At 39.6% G+C, this 22,264-nt stretch overlaps 1 protein-coding gene across 1 annotated transcript; it reads left to right on the top strand.

Annotated features, from left to right (window-relative positions):
* The first annotated feature begins 13,037 nt into the window (after nt 1-13,037).
* Nucleotides 13,038-17,413, top strand: HTR1A (5-hydroxytryptamine receptor 1A). The gene has a single exon (XM_004422865.3). The coding sequence runs from the start codon at nt 13,473-13,475 to the stop codon at nt 14,739-14,741; it is 1,269 nt and encodes a 422-aa protein (XP_004422922.1). The 5' UTR covers nt 13,038-13,472; the 3' UTR covers nt 14,742-17,413.
* The last annotated feature ends 4,851 nt before the right edge of the window (nt 17,414-22,264 follow it).

Here is a 22,264-nt window from a genome sequence, read left to right as displayed (position 1 = left end):
CTGCCTCCTGCTGAGCAGCACCTCCTCATTGGTTGAATGAATGAGCAACGACAGTTGCTAAGGTCAGGTAGCTGCATGTAGGAAGTAGCTTTCCAGGGTAGAGAATTCTATCTTCTCACTGGACTCAAGCATGTAAGAAACAAACAAGCAAAAGGCCCTTCTAGGCCTCCATTTATTTATTTGAAAAATTGAACAGGCCTAGGCTCTTGTGACAATTAAACAGTGCGTGGAAAGGACGTAACATAGTGTCAGGCAGACAATAAAGGCTCAATCATCCTGGCTACCACTGTTATTACATTATGCAAGTCATGAGCTAGAAGCTAAAATATTTAATCCAAAATGCTGGCATTTGATTCTATTTCTTTCTACTGAAAATAAAGCAGTTGGCTATGAAGTCCAGAGGAAGAGATCCAGAACTGCACATGATGACAGTCATTTTCTTCAATTAGAATGCCTCAGTATATTAATAAGCCCAGCTGTGTTTCCCAAACAATTTAGAAAAGCTGCAAAATCCAAAAATAGGCCAAAACAAAGAGATACTCAGTCTGGAGGCAAATTTCGATTTTAGATTTCTTATTAAAAAAAGGTTGATATTACTGTGTTTGACATTAAAACTATATCAACGTTGCATTTAGTGACAATCAGATACAATAGCACACTCATCTCCTCTTTCTCTGTAACAGTAGATATTTTAAATATTTACATCTTTGGAGAATCATTGTTTGGTTTGTTTTTGTTTCCCATTAAGTGATGAGACTGGGATAAATGATTTCCCACTCACAATAAAAATTATTAAAAGGCGTAGCTCATGCTTAAAAATGATATTTATTTATTTGTAGTTTTCAAAGTGAAATTGGAAATTAAGAATAAAATAATTTTAGAAGATAGATACCATTCATTTAAAAAATGGATAAACACTGCTAACGATGAGCTCTAAACAACTTTTCAGAATCTTAGTTCTTGGATAATTTCAAATAAGGAATTGCCTTTGATAAAACATTAACAGCAATTTTTGACTGATTTTAGTTTAAGAAGTTCTTTTCTGGGCCGGCCCCGTGGCTTAGCGGTTAAGTGCGTGTGCTCCGATACTGGCGGCCCGGGGTTCGGATCCCAGGCGCGTACCGACGCACTGCTTCTCGGGCCATGCTGAGGCCGCGTCCCACATACAGCAACTAGAAGAATCTGCAGCTATGACATACGACTATCTACTGTGGCTTTGGGTGAAAAATAAATAAATAAATAAAATTAAAAAAAAAAAAAAAGAAGTTCTTTTCTCTAGAATTTTAAGTCATTGATTATAAACTCAAATAACGTAATTTAGTATAATTTCCCTATATTTATTTTACATTAAATAAGTTAATGTATTTATAACTGTTTTTTAAAAATGTAAAACATAAAAATTCTAGTTACTATTTATTCAAATGAATGGACATTTCTTTTCTTCTTGGAGAACAAATATATTTCACATAAATGGAAAAGATGAAGAAAGCCTTATATAGAAAATATTTTGGAAAACAAATTAAGATTTTTATTTTACTAACATTTATTGAAAACTTACGATATAAAGAACTCTGCTAAATTCTTTAGCTTCATTTTCTTATTTAATCATGATGCAACCTAATAAGGTAGACATTTTTCTTCTGCTTTTGCTAAATCTTACAGATTTTGTATTCTAAACTTTTTCCCACTGCAAAATACCAAGGAAGTTACAACTAAAAGGCAGAGCTGAGCTCTCAAGAAATTAAGGAAAATCTTCAGTAACCCCAAAGTGATGGGAACAAAAACCAGAGTAATAAGCCAGCACTGAAGTTATAGATACTTTGGGGACATTTGCTGATCAAAGGGACCTAAATCCTGAAGTTTTAATGTCTCTTCAATGAACCAGAACAAATCCTAAGGTGCATAAAAGATGGTGGGGGTGAGAGGCTAGAATGGAGATGGCTACATGAAGCTAGAACCCTAAAAGAACTTCAGTAAAAACAGTATGTCTCTCTGGCTTGAATTCTACACAGGGATAAAGACTCCCCTCGTAATACCTAGCCATATGTGATGCTCTCACACAGATTAGGAGCATATTCTTGTATGTAACAGAAGAAAAAATGAATCCTCTTGGAAGAATGTCCATTGAACCAGATTCTCATAAACAAAGTTGGCCAAATATAAACTCACCATATAAAATCACCAAACACAATAGCAACCAAGGTACCATGAGTGAGACTCAGTAGGGAAGAGAATTAGACACCCAGGGACACAGATATTGGAATAATCAGAGACAGAATATAAAACAAACATACTTAAAATGTTAACAGAAATAGTATAATTATAAACTTGAGCAAGAAACAAAGGTCTATTAAAATAACTAGACACATTTGAAAAATAAAACAAATAAAACTTCTAAAAGCAAAATATCTAGTTGAAATTGAAAACTTAAAGGACTAGTTAATGGCAGATTAAATACAACTGAAGAGAGAATTAATAGATGGAAGATAGATATGAAAAAATTAATCAGGATGCAGCACAGGAAGAAAAAATCAAAATTATGACAGAAAAATTAAGAGATGTTGAAGACAAGAGAAGTTCTCCTCTTAGTATATTTAGAATTTCAGAAGGAGAGAATAAAATGAATGAGGGAAAGGCAATATGTGTTGAATTAATGGTGAATGAGTGAATCAGAATTTTCCAGAATTAATGGAAGTTATGAATCTTCTGTTTTAGGAAGTGAAATAAATCCAAGGAAAACTGAAAAAAAAATTCACATCTAGACACACTAAGGTGAAATTGCAGAACACAATAAAAATTATAGATCAGAGATTTTAAATACAACTCAAGAGAAAAGGAAGACTACTTATATATAATTGACAAACTGACAGCAGATTTATTATAAATAGCAAAAATGCAAGGCAAAAAATATTCAAGTAATATCTTCCAGTACTGAGAAGCACAAAGCCATCAACCTAGAATTGTGTACTTAGTTAAACGAGGGTGAAATAAAAACATTTTAGTCAATAAAAAACTACAAGAGGTTACTGTTAACAGGCCTTCATAACAGGAATTTCTAAAGGATATTCTTAAGGCTGAAGGAAAATAATCCCAAAAGAAATATCTGATATGCAAGAAGGAAGGGTGATCAAATAAAGTAGTAAACACGTGGGCAAACATGAGCAAACATTGACTGAATAACATAATAATCATGTCTAATCAAGAGAATAAAAATCTAAATTGTGATAAAACTAATTACTTCACAACAATACCTTGTGGATGGGGATGATCTGAATTAAAGTATTTAAAGGTACTTGCATGGTTTGAGAGGTAGTGAAAAATATGAATAATTTTTATACTCTAAGTTGTTTATGCATGATCAAATTTTAAGGAGGGTCAGGACGAGAACATAGAACTTCTAATATAATAGAGGAAGAAATTACTTTTGGGATTCACCCAGCAGAATAGAAGCCAAGAATGGGTATAAGAGAATCATAGAAGATACAGGATGAATATGAAAACATAAAATAATATGGCTGAAATAACTTCCAATATAGGAATAATCATAATAAAATTAAGACTAAACTCACCTGCTAAAACACTAAGATTTGGAAAGAAAATCTATAATATTTTTACAAGGACTTACCTAAAACTTGAAGACACAGAAAAGATGAAAGTTAATATATGGAACCTGATATATTAGGCAAATACTTAAAAAAAGAACTGGTATAAATGAAATAGACTTTAAGGCAACAAATAGTATTAGGGATAAAGAGGGTAACTATTTAAGTCAGCAAGAAGATATACTAATTGTAATAATGTATGTACCTATTTTTCTGTCCTGAAAGTATATAAAATAAATATTGACAGAACTACAAGGAGAAGTTGGCAAGTCTCCTGTCATTGTGAGAGGTTATCCTGTGCTATCCTATCTTATATCCCTACTAATTTTTGTCTGCTTGATTTACCAACTTCTGATGGATGTTGATGTTGATAGATCAAGCAGACAAAAATTAGTAAGGTTATAGAAACTTTGAACAACACAATAAACAAGCATGATCAAACAAATGTGAATAGAACTATACATATGGTGATTAGATGATACGTCTTCTCAATTACACATGCAACATTTATGATAATTGATCATGTAGTAGGCAATAAAATCCATCTCAAATTTTAAAAGAATCAACATATTTTACTTCACATTCTCTGACAACAATAAAATTAAGTTATAAACCAATAACAAAAGATAACTAAGAACAACTTCATTTAATTGGCATTTGAAAGAATGCTTCCAAATAAACCAATTTGAAAATCACAACGGAAAGTAGAAATAGTTAGAATTGAATGATGATGATAGCATATGTCAAAATTTGGCAGATAGAGCTAAAGTACAAGTTAAAAGAAAACGTATATTTCTAAATCCCTATGTTTGAAAAGAAGGAAAATCTCAAATTTAATGAGCTAATTGCAAAACTTAAGAGTTAGGAAAAAACGACAACAAAATTCCCTAAGAAGAAGAGACAACATAATAAAGATCACAGCAGAAATTAAGCAAATAGAAAACAGTCAGTGGAGAGGGTCAACAAAGGTAAAGGTAGCATCTCTTATAATACAGTACAATAGAATTAATAACCTTTGTTAAGATTGATCAAGAATAAAAGAGAAAAGGCTCACACAAATAATAAGGATCAAAATAGGAGATTCATTGCACATATAGGAAAGATTATTAATTCAAAAAACTTAGTAAAAATAAAAAATTTTTAAAAGAAAGCTATAACTTAAAATTGATTCTAGAAGTATTAGAAATCCTGAATTATCCTGCAGCCACTAAAGTAACTGCATCAGGATTTAAACACATAACCATCAAGAAAAACCAGCCCCAAAAGTTTTTACAGACAAGTTTTATCAAATAGTCAAAGAACAGATAATTGAGGTCTTATAAAAACTTTTTCAGCGAGTAATAAAATGAGGGAATACTCTATACTTCATTTTTATGAGGTTGGTATAACTTTTGATACTGATGTCAGAGTAGGACAGTATAAGAAAAGAAACTTATAGATAAATCTCATTCATGGACTTAGATATAAAACTTAAAACAAAATGTTAGTAACATAATGTAGGAATAGAACTGGAAATAGAACTTCCTCAAGCTGACTAAGCATACCTTTCAGAAATATACTCTGTAGTGTGACATTAGAAGTATTCTCTCTAATACCATGAATGAGATGAGTATACTCTTTATTACTGCATCTCTGAAATATTGAACTGAAGTTCTAGCCAGTTCATTAGGAAACAAAAAGGTAATTAAGTGCAAAAAGCTTAGGAAGGAAGATATGTTGTGGTATTTGCAGATAATTTAGTTGTCAATATAGAAAAACAAAGAAAATCTACAGACAGATTATTAAAATTAACTAGGTACACCAAAGTTAAACCAATTAAAAGACTTAATCACATTCCTATATACCTGCAACAATTGAAATATAATTTTAAAAGTATACCATTTACATCTGTACAACCAGAACCACAATAACAACAAAATAAGGTATCCAGGGGAAAAAAATCGACCAAAAGCTGTTCATGCCATTAATGGAGAAAATTAAAAACTTTATTTAAAGGCAAGGAAGAGCTAAAAAAATGGAAAGTTACATCATATTCATGGATAAGCAAAGTCAATATCTTAAAGATGTCTGTTTCTACCAAATTATCACATAATTTCAACACAATTCCAATAAAATTCCATGACAATTTTGGTACATATGGTGGTGGGACGGAAAAGTTGATTCAAAGTTAATATGTAACAGTAAAGGGCCAAGAATAGTTAAGAAACTTTTAAGGAAGAATAAAGAGCATGATCTATTAGATATCAGATTTATTAAGAGAATTAAGACACTATATTTTTGGAATTGAGATAGACAAATAGACTAATGGAAGAGAACAGAGAGCCCAAAGGCAAACTTACCTGTATGTGAAACATGATGCATGATGGGGAGACTCTGCAGATCAGGGAAGAAAGGATGGACTATTAAATAAATGGTACTGGGTAATTTTTTACACTTACAGTAAAAACTAAACTGGATCCCTGCCTCACACAATATACCCAGAAGCCAAATCTAGGTGAATTAATGAAGTAAATATAAAACTAGAAAAAATGTTGGCTGGTATCTTTATGACCTCAAGGTAGAAAAAGATTTAAGACATAAAATGCACAGAACAAAGAGAAAAATATTCATTTACATTAAACTGAAAAATGTAAATTCACAAAAAGGCACTTTTAAAAACTGAAAATTTGAGGGGGCTTGCCCGGTGGCACAAGCGGTTGGGTGTGCGTGCTCCGTCGCGGCAGCCCAGGGTTCGCCAGTTCGGATCCCGGGCGCGCACCGATGCACTGCTTTGGCAAGCCATGCTGCGGCGGCATCCCATATAAAGTGGAGGAAGATGGGCACGGATGTTAGCCCAGGGCCAGTCTTCCTCGGCAAAAAAAGAGGAGGATTGGCAGATGTTAGCACAGGGCTGATCTCCTCACACACACACAAAAAAACCAAAACTGAAAATTTGAGCCAAAGATTGGGAGAAAATATTTTCAATGATACAAATGACAACATATTAATACCCATAATAGATAATGGACTTTAAAAATCAGTATTTTAAAAAGAATCCCAACAAAACAAAGAATCCAGTTTAAAGGGAAGCAAAAGATATGATCAAATAATTCACAATGAAGAAACATGAAACAACATTCAACCTTGATGAAACAATGGGAACTTAAACACTTTTTAGTGATTCTATTAGTTTCCTTGGGCTGCCATAACAAAGTACCACAAATTGGGTGGCTTAAATCAACAGAAATGTATTGTCTCCCAATTCTGGATGCTAGACATCTGAAATGAAACTGTTGGCACAGCCCAAACTCGCTGAGCTCTAGGGGAAATTCCATCCCATGTATTCATCAAAACTTCTGGTAATTGCCAACAGTCTTTGGCATTACTTGGCTTGTGGCTGCATAACTCCAATTTGTTTCTCTCTTCACATGGTGTTCTTCCCTGTGTGTGTGTGTGTCTTCACTCGGTGTTCTCCTCCCTTTGTGCCTCTGTCCAAATTTCTCTCATTTTGTAAGAACAACAGTCATTTGATTAGGGCCCACCCTAATCGTGAAGGACCTCATTTTAACTTGATTATATCTGCAAAGATGCTGTTTCCAAATAAGGTCACAGGCACAGACACTGAATTTTTTATCCTTTTGGGTGACACAATTCAACCCATAACAGTGGTTATGAAATTTTATTCAACCAGTTTGGAGAAAAATTAGGCTATATCTACTAAAGTTGAAACTGGGCATGTCACAGAACCCAATAATTCCACTTCTGGTTGCTTAGATCCTTGCAACTCTAAGTATGGTCTGTGAATCAGCAATATCAGTACCACCTGAAAGCCTGGTAGAAATGCAGTCTTGGGCGCCATCCCAGACCTACCGTGTCGAAATTTGCATTTTAAACAAGATCCCCATGTGGTTTGTTAGAAAAGCACTAATCTAGTTTATTCTAAGTTACATGGATAAAAAAAGATATACACATTAATGCTCATAACAGTATTGTTTACAAAAGCAAATGTTTGGAAAAGACAAACATTCACTAACTAGAGAATGCATAAATAATTTGTGGCATTATTCATACAATTGAAATCTACACAACATTGAAAATAAATGAAGTAGAGGTGCTTGTATGAATGCAGATGAATTTCATAAAAATAATGTTGAGCAAAAAAAGTAAGTTGCAGAAGAATGTGTAGAGAACGATACCATCTTTATATTGCTTAGTGATACATTCATAAGGTATAAAACTGTAAAGACATTCATGGGAATGTTAAACACTAAATTCAAGAGTAAACAGTGACTTCGATGGAATCATACTATTCTTGTTCTTAAGTTTTTCTTAATCGTATAGGTATTTATTGTATTTAAGGAAGAATAAAGAATTCTTTACACTATATTATTTTGTGTATGTTTGGTAAATCTTATATAATGCCTAATAAAATGGAAAAAATTGAGGAAAAGTTCAAGGCTGGTAAATGGCAGAGTAGTCACTGGAATCCAGAACTGTGGCCCTGAGCCACTACTCCCAACTAACACATGACTACTTCAATAGACCAAATGGCACAGTTATGGACAGGTATTTTGCAATCACAATTGTTGCTTTTATATAAGTAGCATGTTTTAAAACAAGATTAAAATAATGCATTGAGTATTGGTTTTAGTTTTATAACAGAAACGTTTCTTACCAAGGCAAATAAAAATGTAGGCATTTCCCTCCAACTATTGTTAGATTAAATACAGCAATTAAATTTTGTTTCAAATAATTATTAGACCGAATTTAATTTCCAACTATCCTTAGATGAACAACAAATCTTGGGCTAACATTACAAACATTTTTCTCATCTCAACTATGCTCTTATCCTTTCAGAAGCGAGCCACGAAAATATTGTCAGAAAGAAGGCAGCGGAAAGGAAATGAACTCTGGAAAGCACATTTATTAACACCTGTCACTATAATCTGATAATCTCCTACAACAAAAATACTGCCTTTTGGTTTTTACTGTACTTTTAAACATTTTATTGGGATCTATGAATTTCAGTTATTTATTTTATGCTTTTGAACAAATGGTTGAGCTCCCAGAAAAAGGGCAGACTCCTATTCAATTCTGATTATTGAATTTTTGTTGATGTGTTCTTTTTTTCCCTCTCAATAACTTCTGATTTAAGTCAAGAAGTTCCAGCATGCTGAGGTTGCATCTTTTTTCACCTGTTTTGTACTCAGAATTTCCTAGAGAACTGGAAGCTTACCAAATACTTTAAGGAATAGAAAGAATGTCACATCCATGTGTAAATTGTTTTCATAATACATCCTGAAAGGGCCTTAGTATTTTTTTCAAGCCTTGTTCTTTCACTAAGCCCACCTGATTCTCTTTTGCCAGACTTCTCAGAAATTACCAGTAGAGAGAGAATTCATGTGATTACTTTGCATCGCTATTGCTACTATTATTGTTTAACCTTTATTGGGTGTTTATTATGGGCCAGTGGTGTAGTAAATCGTTTAATCTTCATAAGTGTATTATTACACCCATTTTATTACCGAGGAAACAAGAAGGTTAACTAACTTGCCCAAGGTCAGACACCTAGTATACGTAATATTTGTTACGTATTTCTTCACTCTCTGCATGCTGTGTTTTTAGCATGTGTGTTAAATGAACCAAACCAGTCTTACAATTCTGAGGAGCAGAGACTGTGGCTTCCACTGTTTGCGTTTTACCACTGAAAACCCAGTGCAGTTCTGGGCCTCTGAGAAGTCCGTGATATGTAGAAACAGCACTGAAAAAATGATACCATCGGAGGAAGGTGAATGGTGAGGATTAGACACACAAAAAAAGTGTGCTCAGTTTTAAAGGAGAATTTATTCTCTTGCATTTTGGTTGCATTTCTAATAAATGACCACTTAATTCCCACTGATAATCAGAATACCACATTTCCTAAATTATCTATGCAAACATTTCTCTTTGAAGTTTTTTTCTAGTGAATTCCAGTAAAAATCACAGTTCTGGAAAAACTACAGTTAGCCTACTGCTTCAGTATTTGAGGACTGGGGAGAAATAAATTCAAAATAGTATTTTCAGTTTAAAAGAATAATCTATCCTAGTTTCACTTACTTGAAAAAAAAGTAAAGACTTTTTTTTAATAGGGGCTTTTAGAAATCACTTTTGTAACTGCCTAGTGAAATTTTCAACTTTTTACTATATAGCTTATTTCCTCAGTAATAGAAAAACCAGCCATAATGTGGGGATTACGGATAAACATATCAATTACTGAGAAGCCCCAACCATTACTGAGCCTTTGGTAATGACAGGACATTCAGGGTTTATAGCAAAACTTCAGCTTAATATCTTTTTATCTTACGTCTCTGGTTGAAGAACTACATTGAAATGCTGGGCTTGCATCAAATTTCCTGTGAAAATGTTACAAATCTTTATCTCCCGTAAACTATTTTAGAGAAATTTCACATGACAGATGATGCATCAAACCCCGGATCCATAACTGACAAGTTCGTCCTTGCATCTAGTAAACTCAATAAGAAATAAAAGCAGAATGACTGGAAGTTTTGTTTTCAAGTGGTGTCATCAATAATATCTGCTTTACGGCCAGCTTTTCTTTAGGCTAATTTCAGAGGCTTTAAAGAACAAGAGCCTAACTCTTTATCCAGCATCATTTTCTCCTGGCATATCTGGGATTCTGTATCTTTAAGGGTTAAACATAGAAGAACTGGCAAAGTATGAACATGAAGAAATGCAACATCATTGTGCCTTTAATGTATATTATGGTATTATTAGTTCAATAAAAAGTTATGCATAGTTATCTACTAGTCACTTGAAGGTTATAGAACCATAGTCAGTGCTGCATATCCTTTTATACTTCTATTTTCTTCCAAGTGTTCATAAGAGTGCCTAAAAATCTTGTTACAAATTTTAAGAAATGAAATGTTTGAAATATTATATTCATTATTTCTAAGGAAAACATGAACCACTGGAGATTTTTTTCAACTTGAATAAAAATGCTGGGTTGCAAAATATTAAAGCAGAATAGCAAATGCCAGACCTTATAACTATTATTAACTCCAGATTTACAGCATTTTAACTTTCTTGAAAAGGAAAAATAAATTTGTCAGTTATTAAACCATTTGGGATCCAGTAGATAAATGCAAATTGCTGACTGACATATTTACTGACATATATTTACATGTGGCTAAACTGGACACAATTCCTATTCAATTATGTCCTTGATATGTATATATTTACTTTTTTAAATTTAAATTTGTCTTATTTTACTCTTTGTTTATGTTATCAACTATATTTCCAAAGTTTTACCTTTAGAGAATCCAGATTTTAATTATTTTCCTATTCTAATTTTTGGACCTGCAACTGTATTTTAACAAAGCTATTTAGTTCTGTATTTGTGAGCAGAATTTAAAAGGGGGAAATGAGTACCTTTAGAAAATTTTAAAAGACTTCTTCAGAGTCTGTAGCCAGAATCACCATGTATACTTATCTTTTTCTTTTCAATGCCATGTATCATTATAAATGTCAGGTCCATTATTGTGGCATGCTGAAATGATTGAGTGGGAACTGTGCCCAGGGCTGCATTGTCAAATAATCCTTCTCCAAATACATTGTCCTGAACTGTATGCATTGGCCCAACTAGATTTTCTTTGAAACTTTGGTGATTGCTCTCTTGTTTGGTCTTGGAGAATTCAAAGCTATGAAATTCAGAGCTCAAATTTGAACACAATATTAAGACTGTTGCTATCTGTAGTGAGTCTATGCATGCTCTCTAGAGTTATCTGCTTTTAGGATTGCATTCTGCACTTTTCCTTTACTTTGGTCATGTAATCAGAATGTACAAGTGAACTCTGTTGTGTTATATGTGTATTCTTGTGAATTAGGAAACCCATTCTTTACCTATGTTCAAATGGGATTAAATTTGGTTTTCTTGGTAAAAGAAACAGCTTAGATAAAACCCCTGGCAGTCTCTTTATTTTCTATGGTAAGTCATCCCCATTTGGAAAATCCAACAGTTTTTTTCCTCCCATTGGTGAATGTGTGCAAATGTGTGAGTTCCCAAGTGCAGCCTTTGCCAGCACAAAACCAACACACGTGAGGGTGTTTGCCTACATCTGTTAAAACTGCATTCCTAGATAGACCTTGTGAACGACAGATATGCTGCAGGCTTTCAAAAAGAGCTAGAGAATATAATAGACTTTGTATACAAGATTAAGAGCAAAAGAGGACACTAAAATAAATTTTTGAAGAAAATAGGAGAAAAAACACAAAACTCAATGTTACCTTTCTTTTAATAACCGTCTTTTTCTTTCTTGAAGTTATGGCATTTCCTCAATACCTGCCTAATTTCTGCAAGACAAGGGTTTCTAGATGGCGCTCTAAAGCATTTGCCGGAAGGTGGCGACATAAGCCCTTATTGCCTAGAGCTGTCCCAGGTGCTGAACCCAGTTTTGGAGGTTTCAGAGAAACTGCAGGGCCAGCGGCCAGGGATTCCACCAAGTTTTCCCTAGAGGTTTGCAAGCTCTGGTAAGAAAAGCAAAAGGCCGTATAAAATGCCCGACCTCATTTACAAGACATAGGCAAAAGATTCCCTTCCCCAAATTTACTCGAGACAGAGCTAGGGGAGATGTAATATTCACTGAAATTAAGAGTAATGGTGATGGAAAGGCGTGTGTGTGCGCGCGCGCGCGCGTGCATGCAGAATACATACCGAATTGGATTTTTTCTTCACTTTGAGATGCAGCTGTTTACCTGTTCTTTGACATGTCCTTTATAATCCCTTTCCCCCCAATTCCCCAAGGTTAAAAAAGAAAGTCAAAGGCAGCATCCTCCCCAAGGGAGTCATGCTGGGCTGTGAGATGATGAACGGGGGTGGTTTTTAAAAGCTAAGAAACGCTCCTTTTGTCTTCTTTCCATCAATTAACTATAATTTACAGACCGACCCAGGGCTGTCCACCTCCCCGTTCAGGCTCCGTGTGCCTCCTTTTCTCATTTCTTGCTGCCACTCTGTGTGGCTGACTCTGCTTAAGAATTTGACAGAAATATGAAGCGATGGGTAGTTAGAATTTTTTTCCCTCGACTTTGGCTGGGTGGGGGGCGGAATTCTTTGTTGTAATGTTGGTCTGACCGGCATTCGGCAATCGGGTGTGTGTAAGCGAGTTCTGAGTCTCTGTCAACAAAAAGGGGCTTGAACGCAAAGACGCTGAGCTGGAGGGAGAGGAGGGCGGGACGCAGAGGAAAGATAGTCAGGGTTGGGGAAGTGTTAGGAGGGGAGGGTTAGCGTGGGAGGGAGGGAGACTGGCTGTGGAGCGACACACAGGAGGGATAAGGGAAGGAGAGTGAGAAGGGAGAGGGAGACTAAAAGGGAATGCTAGTGGGGAGAAAGGGGGAGAAGGAGGAGGCTTAAGAGAAAGAAAAGAGAAGACACAGTGAGAGAGAGGGAGGGAGAGAAGCTGGGAGAGGAGGGTCACAGAGTGACCGTGGAGGATGGGGTTTCTCTATTCCAGATACTTCTAGGCTTGGAGACTGTTGGCTAGTGGGGAGACTCCGGCTCTGGCAGCCAGCTGGGCAGCGGTAAAGTAAAATGGACAGCGAGAGACAGACGTTCCAGCCACCTCTCCGCCGCCCAGAGATCCCGGAGCTGTTTTCTGGCCAACTCGTTTCCCAGCTGGAGTCTCTGAGCGCGCTGGATCGCGGGAACCCGGTGAGCGCCTAGAAGCTGCTCCTCGGAGATGCCTTCGCCTGACCAGTAAGAACTTCCTGCTTGAGTCCCTGCATCCCCTCCACCTGAAACTCCACAGGAGAGAGGGGCGGAAGACCCCAGGGGGAGGGGCGAGGGGGATCCTAGCCCAGCTCATTCTCCCCTCCCCCTCCCCCGCCGGGCGCGCAGGCATGGATGTGCTCAGCCCTGGACAAGGCAACAACACCACATCGTCCGAGGGTCCCTTCGGGACACGCGCCAACGCTACTGGCATCTCCGACGTGACCTTCAGCTACCAAGTGATCACCTCTCTGCTGCTGGGCACCCTCATTTTCTGCGCGGTGCTGGGCAATGCGTGCGTGGTGGCCGCCATCGCCCTGGAGCGCTCCCTGCAGAACGTGGCCAACTATCTCATTGGCTCCCTGGCCGTCACCGACCTTATGGTTTCGGTGCTGGTGCTGCCCATGGCCGCGTTGTACCAGGTGCTCAACAAGTGGACGCTGGGACAGGTCATCTGTGACCTGTTCATCGCCCTCGACGTACTGTGCTGCACCTCGTCCATTCTGCACCTGTGCGCCATCGCGCTGGACAGGTACTGGGCCATTACGGACCCCATCGACTACGTGAACAAGAGGACGCCCCGCCGCGCCGCCGCGCTCATCTCGCTCACTTGGCTCATTGGCTTCCTCATCTCCATCCCGCCCATGCTGGGCTGGCGCACCCCCGAAGACCGCTCGGACCCCGACGCGTGCACCATCAGCAAGGACCATGGCTACACTATCTACTCCACCTTCGGCGCTTTCTACATCCCGCTGCTGCTCATGCTGGTTCTCTATGGGCGCATCTTCCGAGCCGCGCGCTTCCGCATCCGCAAGACAGTGAAGAAGGTGGAGAAGGCGGCAGCGGACACCCACCTTGGGGCGTCGCCAGCCCCGCAGCCCAGGAAGAGCGTAAATGGCGAGCCAGGGAGCAGAGAATGGAGGCAGGGCGTGGAGAACAAGGCAGGGGGGACTCTGTGCGCCAATGGCGCGGCGAGGCAGGGTGACGACGGCGCCGCCCTGGAGGTGATCGAAGTGTACCGGGTGGGCAACTCCAAAGAGCACCTGCCGCTGCCCAGCGAGGCCGGTGCTATCCCCTGCGCTCCTGTCTTCTTCGAGAAGAAAAATGAGCGCAACGCCGAGGCCAAGCGCAAGATGGCCCTGGCCCGCGAGAGGAAGACGGTGAAGACGCTGGGCATCATCATGGGCACCTTCATTCTCTGCTGGCTGCCCTTCTTCATCGTGGCCCTAGTTCTGCCCTTCTGCGAGAGCAGCTGCCATATGCCCACCCCGTTGGGCGCCATAATCAACTGGCTGGGCTACTCCAACTCTCTGCTCAACCCTGTCATTTACGCCTATTTCAACAAGGATTTTCAAAACGCATTTAAGAAAATCATCAAGTGCAAGTTCTGCCGCCGATGATGATGGAGGAGTAGCCGGTAACTAGGCCCAACCCCAGCCCTCTGGAATCAACACCTATAGATAACTTGCTACTTTTCCTCTTTCTCAGCTGCTCCACCCGCGGCTTCCTGACCTCGTCCGCCTTGCCCCATCCCCAATACCCTGCTCGGAGGGAGGGCGTTCTGTGCAAAGAAGCCCCAGCCGCGGGGCAGGAGGGCCTGGGAAACTCCCCGGGTCTGTAAGAAGCGACCTTGGCTCAGACTTTGGCCTCACAATCAGTTTTGATCCTAGCAATTGCTTCCTCCCTCTTTTGCCCCCTAATATTAGCGGCGGAAGTTTAAGTCTCAGCCGCTCAAGGCAAAAAAAGTCCACAAAGAAAAATAAATTTATGCCCAGCCGCTACGCGCACTAGCGGCTCTCGCTGGATTGCTCCACTGCTGGAACTCGGATTCAGAACTTTGCTCCGTTTCCCACCCCATCCCCCCACCCCGCCCCGCCCTCTTGCCCTAGAAAAGTTCACTGTTTTCGGTCTCATCCCATCTTTCCTTTCCCAGCTTCTCTTTATGCCCTCGCCAGTCCTTATGCACTAACTGGCTAGTCCGGAAAGGCGGGAGAGTCTGCTTTTGCCTGTGCCTGTGGTATTCCCGGGAGTCTCCGCCTCCCGGGTTAGACTCGCGGAGTAATTCTCCCGCGCACAGCCCCATGCTTTATTTTCTTGGATTCAAAACAAGTGGTGGCCAGAAGCTGTCTCTTAGAGTTGACTTGTAAGGACAAGGCTGAGCCAGTGGGGGAGGGCAAAGAGGGAGCGCGGAACGATTTTGTCTGTGCTTGCCTTGGGGTCAGCACTCACCAAAGAAAATGACAATCGGTGGGAAGGGAGAGCGGACTTCTGTTTGTATAGGCGCGTCTGCACGTGCTGGCATCACCACTTAACCTACTGCGGGAGGCGCCCGCCGGCCACGGTGTGTGCGCTGGGGACGCCAAGAGACCTGAGATCCGCCCGCCTCCCCAGCCCTCTCTGGTTAGGCGTGCGCTCCGCGCCCAGACTGGATCCATTCCTTTGCCTACGCCCTGGGAAGCGCTGAAGCTCGCGTGAACAACATTTAGGGTTTCGGAAGCCAGCGGCGCTAGGTCAGACCGAGCTCTTGGGACCAGGAAGTCCCAAGCGGTGGCTTTGTCCAGCGGTGAAGAGGGAGAGGGCCTCAGTGCGCGCGGGCTCGGGCTCCAGCTGGCACTCCCGGTGGAGCCTGAAAGGACAATTTTATCCAAAGGATGCGGATTCTTTCCTCCTAATTCCCCACTCCTCTCCTTTTCGGATAGGAGGACAGCTCTGTTTAGTGTGTCTTAACACTACACAGGATTTGTTCTGCAGCACTTCCAGAACGCATAGTTACCAGGACCTTGGTTTCCAAATAGAAATTCTGGGCTTTCAATCAAATGGGTCCCGATAGATTTAGCACTATCTTTGATTTCAGAGGCGGTTACCTTAAATAATGGGATCCCAAAGGACGAGTTAGAGGTGCTCTCCCTGCGGAGTTCCTGAGAATCTTGTGCAGGGTTGCATTTGTTCCTTGGCCTGACTGTCCTGAGCCACAGGTCTACGGGAAAGTGAATTCTTGCTATTTGGTATGCAGAGCACTCCAAGCTTAACCCCTTCAAAAGTTACTCTTTCAGCCTTGCCATTCCTGCTGAGAAACCGGTTGTAATCTTTACTGCCCCCGGAAGGGAAGTTATTTCGGTGCTCCATTTGAATGTAAATTTCCATGCAACTGACCGGGATCAAGAGGTTTGTTACAGTTAGAATCTAGCCTCTGATTTTCTGATGAATAACGGTTTCGTTTTCCAGTAATTGCACAAAGTTATTGATTCTTACTCCCCTCTCCCTTGAAATGTACCTTTTGAATGATTGAGAACCGTGTTGCAAAAGTTGCCAATGAAAAGTTCACGTGTGTTTAAAATTAAGAAGGTGAAAGACAGCTGTGACTTGAAGCCATTTTACTGTTTGTCAAACTGAACGAAGCCTCCATTTGGTTTCTTTCTCTAACCTAAACTGTGAGTAGGCAGCATATTCCCTTAAAACAGAGAAAATATAAGAACTCTGGGAACTCATTGGATGGTTTGTCTATGCACACGTAATACTGATAAGGCGCTATGGTGGAGAAAACAAAATAGACTTCTCCAGTCCAACAATTGTTCATTTGAAAATTCAATTTCTTTTTTGCTCACAATAATTTAAGTAGAGCTAAACTTTTCTGTATGTTGTCCTAACTTCCTAGAACAAATTGTATATATAAAATAATTGAAGCCCAAAATTGGCTCATCCAAATTATGCCTTGGCCAACAAGTGTTACATTTGAAATCTTGAGACTTTCATTTATTTGTGTCCTTGACAGAACTGTATGACAATGGCTTTTGGACATTTGTTCTTCCTGCTTTGGAGGATTTATACAGGAATGGGGAAGGAGCATCCAATTGGAGTATAATTGCCAAAGCAATAGAGAAATTTGAGGAATAAGTGCATAGCAGTAAAAAGCCTCGGATTTTTTTTTTTCTCTTAAAGTATTTGTATTAAGGTAAAGTATATATGCATCAAAATTGGCCTTCACTCTTCCCTGTGACAATAAAGGACTCTAATAATGGTAATGCTACAATAAACTGATATCAGTAACACATGCATCTTTATTTTAATCAGATTCACTGTCTACTTGTATTTATTTGTATAATTTTAAAATTGGAGTTAAAAAAATACAGTTATCAGGAGAGGATCCTGCTATACAGCTCAAGGGTTTGACACTTAAAGAAGTAAATTTAGTTTTTAGTACTGAAACTCATTCTAGATGATTGATTTCTTTTTTAAAAAATCCTGCCTCTGGAAAGAGGAGGTTACATCTCATCAGTTAGCCATGAAACCATTCATTTTCCCTGACTGACACCTAAGGTTAAGATTTAGGCATCTGTCTCGTTAATATGGACGTAGTGGGGGACATGCAGAAGGGAAATGCAGTCTTTGGTAAAAGCAATGAGGGGCCGTCCTGCCTTTTTAAAGCAGTGGACAGTGCTCAGGTCCCTCCTCTGTCTTCCCCACAATCTCCACCTAGAAGAAAATGGCCTTCCCTGGTTTCAAATGAAGCAACCCATTGTTTTGGGGTTTGTCACTCAATTAAAAGTGGAGGGGCATTTTCTTTCGGCTGGGTCTGAGTTGATAGTGGAGTTCTGTGTGTAAGATCTATTACTATGTTAAAATTAATTCTTAGGCTCTTTTTCCCTACTAGAGTCATCAGTAATGCTTCTTGTTTCCCATGTTATATTTGTTAATTCCACTGCTTTCTGGTATCAGAATGATGGCTGCAGGGCAAGGTGGACCCAGGTAAACCCCAAGGGGAAAACAAAAGTCAGGGATGATATGGCCGCAAAAGAGAGCACTCTGAAGCTGCGTGAAGCCCAGTTCAGGCAGTGATGTGTACACATATTCTCCCAATAATGAAAACTAAAGATGGAGGAATTGAGAGAACAAGAACTGTCTGGAGTTTCTCGTTTGAAAAATGTTACATATATGCATCCTTGACCTTGAGTAACATGATACATTTGCCACATTTGTCTGTTAGATTCTGGATATTTCCCTTCTTGGCCCTTGTTCTCTGCTCTGGCATCTCTTCCTCCAGGGGACAATGGGTTTCTGTTTTCCTCAGGCCTTCCTGAGCCTCTATCAAACTCCAGTTAAAAGAGAGAATTGTTATCAGTCACTTCCAGTGTGACTAACAAGCCCGGATAACCAATTAGCAGCTATCACAAGTCAGGCTCTGTTGAAAAATGTTGCAATACAGGACTATAAATTAATATAAGATGCTGTTGTCACCTTGAAGAAGTTTTCAACCTACTTGGAATATAAGAATAAATTACTAAGGCTGTTATGGCCAAAAAAAGGGGGTTCTTCTACTCCTGGCAAGACAAGCCAACAGTTGAGAGGAAAGATGGTAGGAGAGAAAAGGTTTTTATTGCAAGCGAGGTGGAAGATGGGGGACTAATGTCCAAAAGAACCATCTTACAGAACAAAGACTACAGGCCAGTTATACAGGGGCTGGTCTCTGGGTGGGGCAGGCATCTGGTCTTAGTTCCTGATAATCTTTTATTTTACTGGATGTGCATCAGAGACTGGAGCAACACCCTATATCCTGATTTAGTTTAGAGATAATAAGAACAAAATCTTTAATATGTATAGTAAAGATTACTGTTTACATGAGTGGTGCCAACCAGGCTAAGTAAAGACTAATGGCAGAATATAAATACCATCTAAACAGGAAAAATCACAGGAGTTGGGCTTTATAAGAATTCAAAAGATGAAGATCCTGTGAGCTGGGGTGGGAAGGGAAGATTAGTAGGGAAAGCTGAGTAGGGTATCCAGGACTGAGCTCTGGGCACACAGGAGGTGGTATGAAAAGGAAGACATTCTTTATGAGGTGCCAAAGACAGCCTATCCCTTCTTCCTGTCACGTGGGGGCCTGAGATGAAGTTTTTGTCTGGATTGCTGGATGCTGGTAGCCTGGGTTGATTATGGAGGTGGTGATCTTTGAGAAAGATGCAGGCTCAAAACTTCTCCTGTGTTGTGTCGACTGGAAGAGTCTGGGAAGGGAGAGAGGATGAATCTAAAGTCAAAGGAATGGGGGTTGGGGTAACCAGATAAGAGGAAGACTGTTGTAGCAGAGTAAGGGGCAGAGCATATGAATAAGGAGAGAATCGCTAAACCTTTAAAAGGTGACAGCAGATTGATGAGGGGTAGGCACAAGACCGAATAATTCATACTTATGTCATGTTTATGTTTTTGCCAAGTGATTTTCTTTTTTTTTTTTTTTTTCACTTTTTGTAAGATTTATTGGTGTGTATTTTTAGTTACACGAATAATAAATGTTTAACATAGAAACATTAAAAATAGATAGGAAACAGAAAATTATAAATTTCCAAATAACTCCAACATGAAGAGCTAACCACTGTTAACATTTAAGTGGTTAAATCAACATAACCATAAACCAATTTTTCTACATATATATGTATTTTTAATGGGTATATGTGGTTTAATAATCTTCTTTTTCACTTAACATTTTATTGTGAATCTCTTTCCATTTTTTTTTTTTTAAATTTTTTGTTTATTGCGGTAACGTTGGTTTATAACATTGTAAAAATTTCAGGTGTACATCATTGTACTTCTATTTCTGCATGGACTACATCATGTTCACCACCAAAATACTAATTACAACCCATCACCACACACATGTACCGAATTATCCCTTTCACCCTCCTCCCTCCCCACTTCCCCTCTGGTAACCACCAATCCAATCTCTGTCCCTATGTGTTTGTTTATTGTTGTTATTATCTACTACTTAAGGAAGGAAATCATACGGTATTTGACCTTCTCCCTCTGACTTATTTCACTTTGCATTATACCCTCAATGTCCATCCATGTTGTCACAAATTGCCAAGTGATTTTCACACAATATACCATTTACATTTGAGGTAGCAGACCCTTTCGCAAATACCAATTAGACTATTTTAGCTGAAGCAGAAGGTTCACATAGTAGTGAGCAACTAAATGCTAGAGATCATATGTGGAAGTATTATAATTCCAAGTTAAAAAGCCAGGACTATGGTGTTAGCCAGTGGGGATCACTAATAATGAAAGCAGAAGTGTTCTGTGTGGAGGTAATTTCAATGATGCAGGTGTGAAACAATAAAGGCCTGAATGAGGGATGCTGGCAGAAGGAATGGAAAACAAGTAAGATGCCAAAAAATACATCAAAGAAAGAATTGGCAGGACTTGGTGTCTGGGTGTGAAGAGCAAGGGAGTTGAAGATGCTGATGAGGTTTTGAGGCAAAGAAATTGGGGCAAATAATGGAAAAGGGGAAGTCAAGAGTTGCTTCTCCTATGAGTCTTTGCTTTTTCAGCCCTTTCTGTAAATATAAAAAGGCTTTGTCGGGACCGGCCCCATGGCTTAGCGGTTAAGTGCACGCGCTCTGCTACTGGCGGCCCAGGGTTTGGATCCCCGGCGCGCACCGACGCACCGCTTCTCCGGCCATGCTGAGGCCGCGTCCCACATACAGCAACTAGAAGGATGTGCAACTATGACATACAGCTATCTACTGGGGCTTCAGGGGAAAAAAAAAAAAGGAGGAGGATTGGCAATAGATGTTAGCTCAGAGCCGGTCTTCCTCAGCAAAAAGAGGAGGATTAGCATGGATGTTAGCTCAGGGCTGATCTTCCTCACAAAAAAAAAAAAGATGGGGGGTAAAAAGGCTTTGTGGTCTGCTGAAAAGATTTCCAGCCCAGATATCAGGGGCCTTCTCGAAAAGGTACTGATACATGTCACAGCATCTGAACAGTCTGTCATTTGGGTATGTGAGGAATGCTCCCTCATAGAGCAACGGTTGGATCAATTCCCTGATTATTGATGGATTTTTTTTTTTAGTAGGATATTTTAGTCGTTTTTTGGAAAGGGCAAAATTCCAAGGGGCTACAATGGGCTTTCAAGAAGAGTAACCCAAACACACCTTGTTAGGCAGTGCGTTAAGAATGATACACAAAGCCCAGAAGATTGGGTCTCTCCAGTTGACCAAGTGGAGAGCAAAACAATCCAGTTTGCTTTTCAAGTCCACTTATCAAGAATCATAGCAGACCTGTTTGATCCTTAAACTAGATAGTCCTAGAAAATATAGATCCATGAGACTAAAGTATCCAGTGAGTTCTTTCTATTTTCCAACTCGCTTCGCTTATATGGCAGTAGCAGGAATGGGGAAATGAGTTGGGTCCACAGACACTTCAATATCTGATCCTATCTCAGTCATCTCCATGCCACCCGGCAGTAACCCTGTGCAGTTGCCCAGCTTTTCAGAAAGTTCCCCAGGCCAGGATTTCAAGGAGTTGTCTTGCGTTGGCAAGTGGCCATTCTGTTGTGCCTCAGCTGGTTTCATCTTTGAAGAAAGAAAAGGAAATAGGCTGACTGGGAGAAGAAGGGAGAGGGCAAGGAAGGAGTAGACAACAAGACTCACCTATCTTGTTATAAAGCAGTGGAGATTGATGAGAAAGTGTTTTGAAACTTCTCCAAGGTCCCTGGAGGGGAAGTGTTCTATGAACTATGGTGTGCTTCATGGTCTCTGGAAGCAATGTCTGACTTTGCAAGAACTAAAGAAGAGAGAGCAAACTACAAAAGCTGATTTTAACTTTAAAAGAACTGTAGAGACAGGACTCCAATTGCAATTTTTCGTAAACAATGTAGTTTTTTGCAAGCATACTCTTGTAGGGATTTGCAACAGAGAAGGGGCAATTTATGGAACAGCCTCTGGTTCAGGAGTGGTGGGCAGATGATTCATTCGTTCATTCAACTAGTATTTCTGGAACACCTACGGGCTAGGCCCTGTTCTTGGTGCTTGGAATACAGCAGTGAACAAATCAGATGAAGTCTCTCTGGTAGATAGTTTGCAAAAATAACCACATTTATTCCCCTCCATGTGTCCACCTTTTTTGCAATGTGCTTTTCAGTTTCTCTCATCAAGAT

The sequence above is a fragment of the Ceratotherium simum genome, chromosome 18 (assembly GCF_057802395.1).
Source record: "Ceratotherium simum simum isolate JZ-2026a chromosome 18, ASM5780239v1, whole genome shotgun sequence".
Taxonomy (NCBI): Eukaryota; Metazoa; Chordata; class Mammalia; order Perissodactyla; family Rhinocerotidae; genus Ceratotherium; species Ceratotherium simum.
This window is presented reverse-complemented; position numbering and strand designations above follow the sequence as displayed.